Source organism: Camarhynchus parvulus, chromosome 1A (assembly GCF_901933205.1).
Source record: "Camarhynchus parvulus chromosome 1A, STF_HiC, whole genome shotgun sequence".
NCBI classification, from domain to species: Eukaryota; Metazoa; Chordata; class Aves; order Passeriformes; family Thraupidae; genus Camarhynchus; species Camarhynchus parvulus.
Window position 1 is genome coordinate 53,591,108 of NC_044586.1, and position 12,770 is coordinate 53,603,877.

Below are 12,770 nucleotides of genomic sequence, written 5' to 3' on the forward strand. Positions count from 1 at the left end.
TGCTGTCTTTGCTAAATTTTCACTAATCAATAATGCTGAAAAAGTGGGCTTTCTAACAATGAGGTAAAACACTGAAAAAAGGAACAGGCTTCAAACTGACCCTTACATAAAAGTAGGGAAGAGAAGGAAGAGAAAGAAGGGAGGGAGGGAGGGAGGGAGGGAGGAAGGAAGGCAGGAAGGCAGGAAGGCAGGCAGGCAGGAAGGAAGGAAGGAAGGAAGGAAGGAAGGAAGGAAGGAAGGAAGGAAGGAAGGAAGGAAGGAAGGAAGGAAGGAAGGAAGGAAGGAAGGAAGGAAGGAAAACCTTGCTATGAAGAGCAATGAGTAAAATATTTTACACTCTATTTTTATCAGTACATAAAGACAAAAAAAATAAAAATAAAAATAAAAAAATGCCTTCCAACAGTGCAATGGTTGAATGCATTTATGTAATATAAACAACATTATTCTTTTCTTTTTCTACACAGTCCTCTCTGGTCATGCTTTACATCCAGAATGTCCCAATGGAAGAAAGCAAACGACACCGGTCACTTCAGAGACAACTGAAGTAATAAAACACAACTTAACTCTGAACCACTTTTCATGACTGTCAGAGTTATCACGTTAATTGTTAAATAGGATTTTCTACAAATATACAACATATAAAAACTGTTAAATATATAACTTTAGGTTTTTCAAAATACATTTAATGATCTCTTTCAAACAAGTGTTACTTTTGTTTTCTCTTTAATTTGCTTTCTGGTGCTAAATGGTGTATCAGATGAGACATAGGCCACAGATGACCAAACATGCTCTTTGCAAATACTGTATTATCCAACTTTAACTATCAAAAATGGAACTGTAGAAGAGGCATGTTTAACTGGTTAAAACGGAAAATGATTTTAGTACGAGAAAGTCAATCTAAGTACAGAGGAATAAAGGTGCTGTGTAGACAGTTTGTGTTCTTTTTGTCCAAGTTTTTCAAACATAGGTCATTTTTTCTCAGTGCTCCGTTATGTTCTCTTGAACATGGCATTTCAAGAGCAGGTCTCTGAGTTAGTTTTTACTTCAGCTTTCCATAAAGACTTCTGCTGGACAACATTTCAGCTTTGTGAAAGCTGGAATCATGTCTTTGTGGAGACCTTCATTTTAATGACATAACTCTCTTAAGAGTAAGATTGTGTCCACTTTAAAATAGATTTTGCTCTTTGGTCTATTGTAAATACTGAAAGTATAAGAAAATAAAAGCAATTCAGACAGTTTAGGGCACAAGAAGAGTTTCTCTTTTGCACCTCAGTGTCCTCCCATAGGCAAAACAGTCTTCTCTAAGGCTGATTGGGATGATACTCTTCATCGTAGCAGACTCTTCAGATTGAAACATGTAGGTAACAGCAAGTCCAGCAGTGGTGTATAACGCAGATGAAACGTTAACCATGAACTTTTTTGTATTGCTAATGCCCAAGCATATCTCTTTTCCTATATTCCTTAGTCCAGTGATCCTTAGAATGGTAGAACAAACTTTAGCTCATAATGCAGAGGAATTATGCTGTCATTCATGAGATACAGAGAAACAGACAGTTGAGTTGATGACATATAACAGATGATGATCAACAGCAGTGAAACTTGACTAAGTTAAGTAGCTCACAGAGAGCCTAAACCACTCCTACGAGGATTCTGTGTTGCTGCATTTGTCAGGAGACCTGTAAATCAATAAGAACAAATGAGTCAGTGTTTTAATTTACAATTCTGCTTGTCTTTGCTGTCCATTATCACTAAATATACTGTACTGAGGTTTTTCAAGGAGACAGTTAATGAATTAGAAGATATTTATTTTGCACAGCATTTTCCCTGAGAAAAAACATATTAAAAAGCATATATTTTATTATAAAAACTTTATGCTTTAATAATTATTTCTAATAATATATAGCTTACAATAACTTCAATGCCATCTAATTTCTACTAAGTTTCATGCATATTCCTTCTCGTAAAAATCACAGAATGTTCTTTTACACACATTAAAGTTACAAATAACAATGCCAAATATACATGGTGATTAAGATTACTTTTACTTTTTATGTTCAGGATGCAATGAAAAATGGACTTGAAAGCTATGACCATGTATTAAAAATGCAAAGATGTTTGTACGGGAGGCTTTTCTGCAGTTAAGTTTCCAAAGAGCACTAGTGTGCCTAATTTAATCAATACTGCCCTCTAGCGATGCTATTACAAGTGCAAATTAATGTAAATAATGGCTATTAATAGTCAATTTAATCAGAAAATTGTTTTAATTACACACCAAAAAAAAAAAAGAAAAAAAACTTATAAAACCCCACAGAATATAATAAAAATGGGAAAAGTACTGCCCAATGAACCTGTTGGAAAGAAAATTGAATGGAAGCAGCATTTCTAAATAGAAGCAGAACCAAAGTTCACACTATTAAAGAAAACAAGAGTACTGGAAGACAGCACAAACACAAATGAGAAAATAATGACTTATTTATACAACAAAGAGCTAGCTACTCATGCTCACCCAAAATATGAGTTTAGAAATTATTTTAAAATTCCACAGATTCTGTATACACCAAAATGTTGTGGGGTGTATTAAGCAAGCATGATTGTTACAAAATGCTGTTTGCATTTTCAAACACTATCTTCTGCTTCGGCATTGTTCTGTCTCCAAGCAGTCAGAACTGTTATTACTGATGGAAATACCATGCAAAACTCCATAAAATACTGAACAGTGAATGTAAAAGAGCAAACAAATAAGAAAACACAATTCAATTGGTTTAAGCCATATATTGAATTTTTAACCTAATCTTCAGAGCAGTACATGAAAGAAAAATCTGCCTCCAAATCAATTTTGTGACAGCTTGAAACATATGGATCTCTATATATATGCATGTAGAAAGAAAGAAAGAGAGAGAAAGAGAGGCAGATAGACAGATGAATACTTTCCTTACAAGGCATAAAGTGTACGTCATAGATTTCTGCTTTTGTCCTCTCACCTTTTCCAGGAAAAAACACCCCGGAAATCTTGCAAACAGCCTTTCCTTTTCGGACTAGTGATCAGATCTCCAAACCACATGGCCTCAGACAGGCTGAAGGCAAAAAACCTGGTTGATTATTGTGATATATTCCCCTTCTTAAATATACTTTCAGCAAGAGAAATAATGTTTTGCTTCTATTAATTGCCCTCTTTCCTCTTTAAACTCTTTCTTGACCTTCCTGCTATGCCCCCTATTTTTCTTCCCATTAGAAAAGAACACAAATTTTAAGGTAGTAATACTTTTTAGGTTGCAAGACACAAAGCAAACAATTCATGGTTTATTAGGTCTGAAAGTAAACTACTATGTGTTAAGAATTAGCTTGACATAGCTCCATCTTTCCTTTATAATGCCAGAATGGCCCACAGCTAAAAGCAACAGTGTAAACTGCTGATGGACTGTATGTTCAGCGTTTCCACAGTGTGCTTCTCTACCATACTGGTCCCAGGAAGAAGAGAGACTTCAGGTACAACAACATACATTTGGAGATAACCTTCTGCTTTGTCACTCTGTGGGGATAAAAGCCTCCTTCTTTCCTTCCTCGCTATCCCTGTCTCCACCTTGAACACCCCTGCTGCATGAATATGGTATTAACACTTTAAAAGAAGACGAGAAGAGGGGAGAAAATTATGCACTTTAAAATGCTGAGGAAGGGCATGGAGCAGGCTTGAAATAAAGTGATGACAGGAAGAGAAACAGATTAGAGAACAGGAAGTGAATTTACAACTTTGGACAATGGCAGGAAAAAATGAAATGATAGGGGGGAAAACGCATATGTTAGCAAGGGAAGTATAAATATCACTTATTAATGAAGGCATGAAAAAGAAGTAAGATAGGTAATAAGATTAACAGATAAAAAGGAGAGAGAAGATAGGAGAGAGCATGATGAGTCCAGAGAAGAGGAAGAGAATGCACACCTACCCTCCCACCTCCTGTTTTTTCCCTTTCGTTCCTCATTACAGGTAAATTAATCACTCCCCAGAAAAACAGACAGATCAAATAAGAGAAAAGAAGGACTCCTAAAAAAAAATAAAAAGGTCTAGTTTACTATTTATAGTAATAGTTCAATCCATAGAATATAATCATAGAATCAGTTAGGTTGAAAAATACTTTTAAGACCATCAAGTCCACCCGCAGCACTACCAAGTCCACCACTAAACCATGTCCATAAGGACGACCACAAATATTTTAAATACTTCCAGGGATGGTGATTCAATCACTTCCCCCTGTAGCCTTTTCCAAAGCTTGACAACCATTTTAGTGAAGAAATTTTGACTAATATCCAATATAAATCTCACCAGTGCAACTTGAGGATGATATCACTCATTCTGTCACTTGCTACCTGGGGAAACAGACTGACCCCCTTCTGGCTACAACCTCCTTTCAGAGTGATAAGGTGTCTCTGGTCCTCCTTTTCTCCAGGCTAAACAACCTGAGCTCCCTCAGCCACTCCTCAAAAATCTTCTGTTGCAGACCTTTTCCCAGCTTTGTTGCCCTTCTTTGGACATCCTCCAGCACTTGAATGTCTTTTTTGTGAGAGGCCCAAAACTGAACACAGGATTTGAAATGTGGCCTTACCAGTGCCAAGCACAGGGGGAAAATCACTACCCAGTCCTGCTGACCATACTATTGTGGGTACAAGCAAGGATTCCATTGGCTTTTCTGGCTGCCTGGGCATAGCTGGCTCATGTTCAACTACTGTTGATGAGCATTCTCCAGTCCTTTTCTGCTGCGTTGTTTTACATCCACTCTTCCCCAGCCCTCTAGCACTGCATGTGGTTGTTGTGACCCAAGTGCAGGACTCATCATTTCACCTTGTAGAACCTCCTATACTTGTCCTCAATCCACCAATTCAGCCTGTTCAGAGCCCAATGCAGAGTCCTTCTACCCTCCAGCAGATAACCACTTCCATCCAACTTGGTGTCATTTGTGAACTGACTGAGGGTGCACTCAATGCCCCTGTCCAGATCATTGATTAGGATATTAAGCAGAACTGGCTCCAATGCTGAGCCCTGGGGAACACTGCTAGTGACTATCTGCTAGCCAGATTCAATTCTGTTCACCATAACTCTCTGGGCTCAGCCACCAGTATTTTTTTTTTATCCAGCAAAGGGTGCACCTATCAAACCAGCCAATTTTGCCTGGAAAATGATGTGGAAAACAGCGTCAAAGGCTTTACCAAAGTTCAGGTAGACAGCATCTGCAGCCTTTCCCTCATTCACTGAGTGGGTAGCCTTGGCATTAGATGAGGTTGGTCCAGCAGGTGAATCCTTTCATAAAGCCATGCTGGCTGGGCCTGATCCCCTGTGCATGTGCCACAGGATGACACTCAGGATGATCTGCTCCATGACCTTCCCTGGCACCAAAGTCAGGCTGAAAGGCCTATAACCTACTCCATGGAAGCCCAAGGTAGCAGTTCTGCTGACCTCCCTCTTTACTTCTCTAAGAATTGAAAACGTGAATTGAAACACATGAAAGTACCACTTCCCTAACAGACAAGTTTAAAGTAAAATGGTGCTCTTGATGGCTATTTGGCATTAATTTTTAGAATATTAATTAGCTCATCAGCTTGCAATAATAACTGTAAATTAAATATCTACTTACATAAAACTGCTTCAAAGCCTGGGAAACTGGATTTTGCATTGATTTGATTCTTTTTTCCCTTCACTAAGGAAATTTGTAGCAGCGTCAAATTAAAGAAAGGCTACATAACTATCACATAGAACAACATTTCTTCTGTTCATACACAGAACGCATGTCATTTCTAGGTACCAAAGCACATGTTTGTTTGTCACTGACTTCAGTGAAGTCAGAATTTCTTCCCAGCTCTTCAGACAGCAGGTTCTGCTTCCTTTGTAAGGAGCCAAATATTTGGGCTGTTAGTTTGAGTTTCTTCAAATCTGAGGTACTGAGTGGGCATCTAGTACCAGAGATTAAAATACTACTGCATGTTTTCTGACTGCTTACATGGTGGAAGTCCAAGCCCCTGTGTGTTCCAAGAGAAAAAAAAATTCCCTGTGTGCTCAAGAGGGAAATGAATTTTCCTGCTAATAATCCAAAACATAAGAAGCAATGCAGTTCACATGACCATATATATATTACTATTGTTCTTGGGTGGCTTGAATATGTCCTAAGAGTGTTTGGCTTATTAGAGCAATTATAACACTTTCCTCTTAATTTGTCTTACTCTGGAGGAAGTAGAATAAGGGTCAGCTTAGCCCCAACTGTGCCCTAATGGCACACAAAATATTTTATTTCTTCATTTTTATGGTCAAAGCAAAGGAAAAAAAGTTATGCAAGTCACCTTGAGAAGATAAGAATATATGACAATTTGCTGACTTACACAGGCTTCCTATCAAAAAAAACCATAAAAACCTCTCTTTCAATGTAGTATCTAGGATTTAACTGAGTGACAAAATTGTTTGAATTTCTCATCACAACCAGAAAGTTGAGCCAGGTTTACAGCAAGTGGCAAATATTTTCAGTTAGGACTGAGTTTCAAATATGTCTTGACCTTTCACTTTATATGGAATCCTCACAAATACCAACAATTCCATGTCAAGCCTGATAAAACTTTAGCAGTTTCACCTGTTTTTCACTCTGTTTTTAGAATAAAGAGTTCACCTAAGTTCTGTTTTTTGCTACAGTAGCCAAGTGCTCTTACATGACTACCTATTGCAGTCACATTGGCGCTCTTTGATGACAATTCTGTCATGTTCCAGAATTGATTTTTGGAAATTTTCTGGATACCTACAAAGTAATTGGTCAAAGTAATTGGTCAGTGTTGCTTAAGAGCTGAACTACTTGTCTAAATTGTGTGTTTTACACTTTCAACTACAGTCTTATGCCTCTGTGAGTCTTAGGATTTTATGCAGCATCCATGAGTGCAAACAGCTTTTTTTTGTTTGAGTTCTTTTTACCTAAGAAAATTCACAGAGATGGATGCTGGTTGAACCAGCCTCAGACTCACAAATATACTCATAATAGAAACAGTTCCAAACCTTTTACCAACTGACTGCAAGTCAGATAAACAGCATGTCTTTTTCCTCTGCTTCTGTGGCTCTCAGTTCTAGGTCCCTGAACAACTAAGCAAATATGATGCAGAAAGAAAGATGTAAAAGCATTAAAATGCCCTAGGAAAACCTTACACTGCCTTGCAATATACCTCCTGCTTTATGGGAATAAAAATGTAAATTTCTGGTGATGATCCAAGGAGCAGCAATGATCTGTTTCATTCATGAGAACTCCCATAGTCCCTTCTGAAAATTTATTTTGTTTCCCTCCCTTCTTCTCCTTTTCTCCACGCTGTTCATATATGCAAACTGAATTGCTTAGTCTTCAGGAAAAAAAAGACAAGTTAATCTAACTCTAAAGTATCTGCAGCTATTAGGAATAAGAAAACATGAAAGCTATCCTACTTAATGCTCTATTCTGTCTCACTGAGCTAGCCACAGGAAGAGAAATTTCAGAGTTCAAACCACAGTACCTACAGAATTAGGAGTTATAAGATTGAACAAATTTAGTTTTTGTGCTTCTGGATGAATATTTATAAAAAGAAGTCTAATGTAGGTAGTGTATATGCAGGTATATTTTCCTGTGCTGCACTCCAACAGAGTAGCATTCCTGAGTTACAGATAGCAGAATCCCATTATCAGGGTCCATCAAAAAGAAGATGCCTTTTAACACACATTGTATGTTTCTTTTCACTTTCACTATTCAGCCTGACACAGAAAGAAGTGTTTATTCCCAATCTGAGACTCTTTGCATATTTTTTTCCCAATAACTATTTTAATATCAGTCTGTCTCAAAAAAAACCCTAAAAGTCTCATTTCCCCTTAAATAACACTTCTAGTCCTATCTTCTCAACTTCCCCTGACCATCTGTCAGGACTATCATCATGATCATTAATTTCCTTTTCTGTAAAAACCCTTTTTGTCTCATATTACCTTTTTTTAGCTTACAAGATCTTGGAATACACTGGGTCAGATCATATACTCCTTCTTCTGAATTGCCTATTACTTCATAAGCAATAGCAGTGAAGGAAGTGGGATTGCTGTTATAATTAGATAATCCTTACAATGACTGAAAATGTTAGAACCACATGTTGTAAACCAGCTGAAATACATTTGAACCTGGGTTATGCAGGTAAGTCTTGTTTAAGAGCTCAGCCTTAAGTATGTATAATTACACAAGTTTGGTTTGTGGCATCTGAACGCATGCTAAGGAAAGGCAATGGAGGTGGCAGAATCACAGACTCATTTAGGTTGGAAAAGGCCTCTAAAGGTCATCATCTCCAATCTTTCATCATCGCCTTGTCAGCTAGACTATGGCACTAAGTGCCACGTGAAGTTTTTTCTCAAACACCTCCAGACATGGTGACTCCACCACCTCCCTGCACGACCTGTTCCAATGCTTGACAACCCTTCTGTGAACAAATTCCTCCTGACAGCAAACCTGAGCCTCACCTGGTGCAGCTTGAAGCTGTGTCCTCTCCTATCACTAGATGCTTGAGAGGGTGATCCCTACCTTTCTACAGCCTCCTTTCAGGTATTTGTAGAGAGCAATAAGGTCACTCCTGAGACTCCTTTTCCCCAGGCTAAACACCCTTACCTCCCTCAGCTGCTCCTTACAAGGAGCTCCTTGTGCTCCAGCTCCTTCACCTGCTCCATGCCTTTCTCTGGACATGCTCCAGCACCTCAAAATCTTTCCTGCAGTGAGTGGCCCAGAACTGAACACAAGATTCAAGGTATGGCTCACCAGTGCTGAGTACAGGAGGACAAACACTGCCCAGGTCCTGCTGGCCACATTATAATTGATCTAGGATGACACTGGCCTTCTTGGCCAACTGAGCTCACTGCTGACTCATGTTCAGCCAGATGTGGACTCGCACCCAAGGTCACCATTGATCCAGAAGAGAAAGACAGCAGCAAGAATATCTCTCCTCAGAAGATTCAAAACCCTTGGATACAAAGGTGATCATGGGAGATTTTTGCTCACAGTCACATTTAAAACTGTTATGGATAACAAAAGAGCAAGGCAGGCCTCATTTTGCCCCCTGTGAAAGCTCTTTCAAGCAACATGGGTGGACTGAGGGAAAGATGAAGAGGATCACACATCTTATAAGGCATAACAATGCAAACAGTATGTTTTCATCTCTCACTAACAGCTAAAATGGCTAAAATGTTAAATATCTTTAAAATAACTTCAGCTAAAGGCCTTGAGCAAGTAACTCAATTTTATATGATTTCTTTCTCCTTTTTCAAGTTGGTTAGAGCTGTGCACATATATGAAGGTTAACAGATAAAACTAAGGAAGATTTGTAACTGGTATGGAATTATAAACTTGAAAAATTACTACTTCTCTGTCACCTTTTTACTCATTAAATAAAAAAACAACAGCAATATTAGCATGATTAAAAGCATCTTAGAATAACCATGAGCTTTCCTCAGGATACTGAAAAAATAATTGGAATTGTTTTATATTTATATATTTATTTAAATTTATATGTATATTTTTGACACTTTTCTCTAAGGTAGGAGACAGGTTCAGATAAAATTACCAATGTATCAAAAAATTTTGTTTCAATTAATTTTAAATAAATTTTTAAATGCAATAACTTAACTTTTACTGAATTCTGAATGTTCATATATATATATATGTATTCAAAGCATACTCTTTACAGACTAACAAATCTTAAAGTTTTAAGCTAAATTAAATTAAATCTTCTTGTGAAAAAGTGATTTAAATATTTCTGTGTGCTAATAAATCTATGCATTACAATTATATTCCACAAAATAATGCTTTTATTGAAACAATGGAAGAGTATTTTATTAAGAGGGTGATGTGACTTTTAATTATAAAGTTTTAAAAAATAACCTTCTCTATAGTTAAATCTACTAGTCTACATCATGGGGAAAAAAAGGAAAAAAATATGAAGAAGAGCATCAGCCAGCACTGAAGTCCACACACAAATATAAGATTTAATTTTTCTTTTCTAATTGAAAGAAGAAGATTGTTCAAGGACATCTGGGAGTACTATCTGATTGATAGTGTTGGTTCAGCCAACAGGTGGTTGGGCTGAAGCAAGGTTAGTCTCATATGCAGTAAAAACTGGAACAGTGTTTTACTAAGACTGATTGTGAAAAAAGTTGAATAATACATCAAAAGTGCAAGATGATTTAAAGGCAATATTTAGGATATTTCACCCATTAAAAGAGCTAATTCTGACTTTAAAAGCATGAGCTTTAAACTGGAAGTTCAACTGGTAGTGAAGGAACTGCATAGTCAATGTTCACCAGTGAGATACTTTGTCTGCTTTATGCACTCCGTTTGACAAATTATTGTTTAAGAAAGCAGTCATGTTTCACATCATTCCAGAAAGCAATGCAGCACTGTAAATTACTTCCAACAAGCAATCTTTATAAATATTTTGTGTGTTGGAAATAAATTTTTGGAATTACTCTGCTTAGCCTTTGTCTAGAACTTGAGGAGAAAGTCGTAAGTGGACAATTATGGGAAATCAGAGTAGAGGAGAAATATATATATGTGATATAAGAAGAATGCAGGAGGGTTTTTATTGTCTCAGAGACATGTTTGAAAACAAAAGCAGGAACATACACAACATTTTTCTGTAGAAATAACACACAGACATTCACTGAAAGCAGTACAGCAAGTATGGTCTTCAACACAGCTCACATGTAGGTAGGTAGATAAGTAAACAGAAGAAAGTCTATTACTGCTCTTAGTCCTTACATTCTCTGCAAAGGGAAAGTCCTCTGAAGGTAAAATTTTCTAAAACTGAATTATCAGACAGTCCTCTAATATGTACATGGAAAACAAAATAAGCATATAATAGCATAAAATAGTTCAAATTTTTAAACCTTGATCCTATTCACTTTCAGTGAAAACCAGAAAAATCCTGGATTAACAGATTGTTACATCCTTGTTAACAGGTTTATGAGACTTAGTTCCTGGCCCTAAAGATGATTTTCAAAATAATCTTTCCCTAAAACACCTCACCACAGAAACAGTGAGGTTCTTCAGGAAAGTGAAATGGATATTCTTCAAAAAGTCAACTATCATTTTGTGTCAGATTAAAGCCACGGTTTTCTTTCTTCAATCCATCATTCAACCATTGGACATTATGAAAGGACAGTGGGAAATGTAGTTACTGTGTTTTCTTCACAATTTGAGGAGGGAGAGAATATTTCTTGACAGGGCAAGGGGAAAATTGACAGATGTAGGGAATTGTGCATACAGCAACATAGGCTGATCTTCTGTTTAATGACAATGTATCCATACACCTTAAAAACTTTTAAGTCCTAGTTTTCTTCACTCCAGGAAAAGTTTATCTTTGTTTTTTGATATATTCTTATAATCCCCAGTAAAATGTCCTTTTGCACGCCTGTGCTTATCCTCCAGTTTCAAGTTGTGGATGACTATGGCAAAGTGGGAAGAAGGATGAGACAGGGAATTTAAGGATCATTATCGCAAACTAACCAATTAAAACTATTTGATTCCCCTAGAGTAACATATTTAGGCATAGCAGACACCTAAATGCATTATACTGTGTAGCATTCTGATTGACAGTGCAAATATATTTAAGCTCAACATAGGTTATGGATGCAGTGTCTTAGAAACAAGCAGTGTTTCAATGACTACTGAGGCAGAGCACTCTGTGCACTGTGCAGCATATTGGATCAAAATTCTTTGGCAAGATCACTATTACTCTCTCTACCCTGTTTCTGTGCTATTTTAGCAAGCGGTTCTGTGGTGATCAGATTTCTGCGGTACTCTGAAAACAAACAACAAAAGAGGAAAAATAAACTGTGGCAAATTTCAAGGAACTTTCTGTAATTTGTAATAAATTCATACAGACAAAACACAGAACTATATAAAAGCAGCTTCAATAAAATTTCTGGGGAGCAGAAGAGGAAGTAAATCTTACCTTCTCTCAAAGATATCAGTCTCATGTGCTTCTCCTAGAAGTGGGATGAATCCCCTACCTTGTAAAACCTTTCTCAGCTAGATTTTAGAGATGCCTAATGCAGTGTCTCTTCCGTGACAGCCCTTAAACTCCCCATTATTACAGCTCCTTGGGTCAAATTTAGAGGTTATGACACCTGAAGGTAGGTATTGTATGTGATGATTGTGATCTCAGTCAGGATTAACAAAATCTAGATCTCAATTCTACGTAAGCATTGGTTCTCAGTGTCTATTGGATGTGCTCGGGTTATGTCTCCTTTTCTACAGATGCTACTTAAAAAGCCCTTGTTGCACTCCTGAATATATTTTAGACTTCTGGAACATATAGGCTACCCTGGACATATGAATGAGGGGAACAGAATTCTGCCCTTACTCTCTTTTCACAAGCTGAAAAATTCCAAGCAGCTCCTGCTTGTGGCTCAGCGAGCCTCATTTAGTCATGAGTGACCCACTGCACATGCATCAATGCCCAAACCATGTCCTTGTGACTGAGCATTTTGTCCGGGTTGAATGATGCATGACAGGGAAGAAGAAGATACCAATCATGATCAGTCGCTGTGTTCATGAAGCAAGTGATTGTGGTTCAGTTAGTCAACATTATGGGACAGACCAGGAAGCATTTCTGTGGGTCCATCCTTAAGAAAGAAATGTTACTATAGCAATCCCACAGGATCAGGAAGATGAGATCACAGATAAGTGTCTTATTACACTAAGCACAAATATTATAAGAGCTGTCAGTTTCTTTTTTAAAAGCATTTATCTGAC

General features: G+C 37.4%; 1 protein-coding gene across 4 annotated transcripts in view; it reads right to left on the bottom strand.

The window, feature by feature from the left end:
- Window positions 1-12,770, bottom strand: part of TAFA5 (TAFA chemokine like family member 5) — a 470,986-nt gene that overhangs the window by 66,949 nt on the left and 391,267 nt on the right. For 2 of the 4 annotated variants that reach the window (XR_004061171.1, XR_004061172.1), the window contains exons 4-5: window positions 2,982-3,074; window positions 404-1,676 (exon numbers count right to left, since the gene is read on the bottom strand). The exons of 1 other annotated variant lie outside the window; for it this stretch is intronic. Coding sequence is in view for 1 of the 3 variants with exons in the window: in XM_030959390.1 (XP_030815250.1) it covers window positions 1,668-1,676 (9 nt within the window). In the remaining 2 variants the exon portion in view is untranslated. Of the gene's footprint in view, window positions 1-403; window positions 1,677-2,981; window positions 3,075-12,770 lie in introns of those variants that run through there. One more of the 4 variants, XM_030959390.1, reaches the window with a different exon arrangement.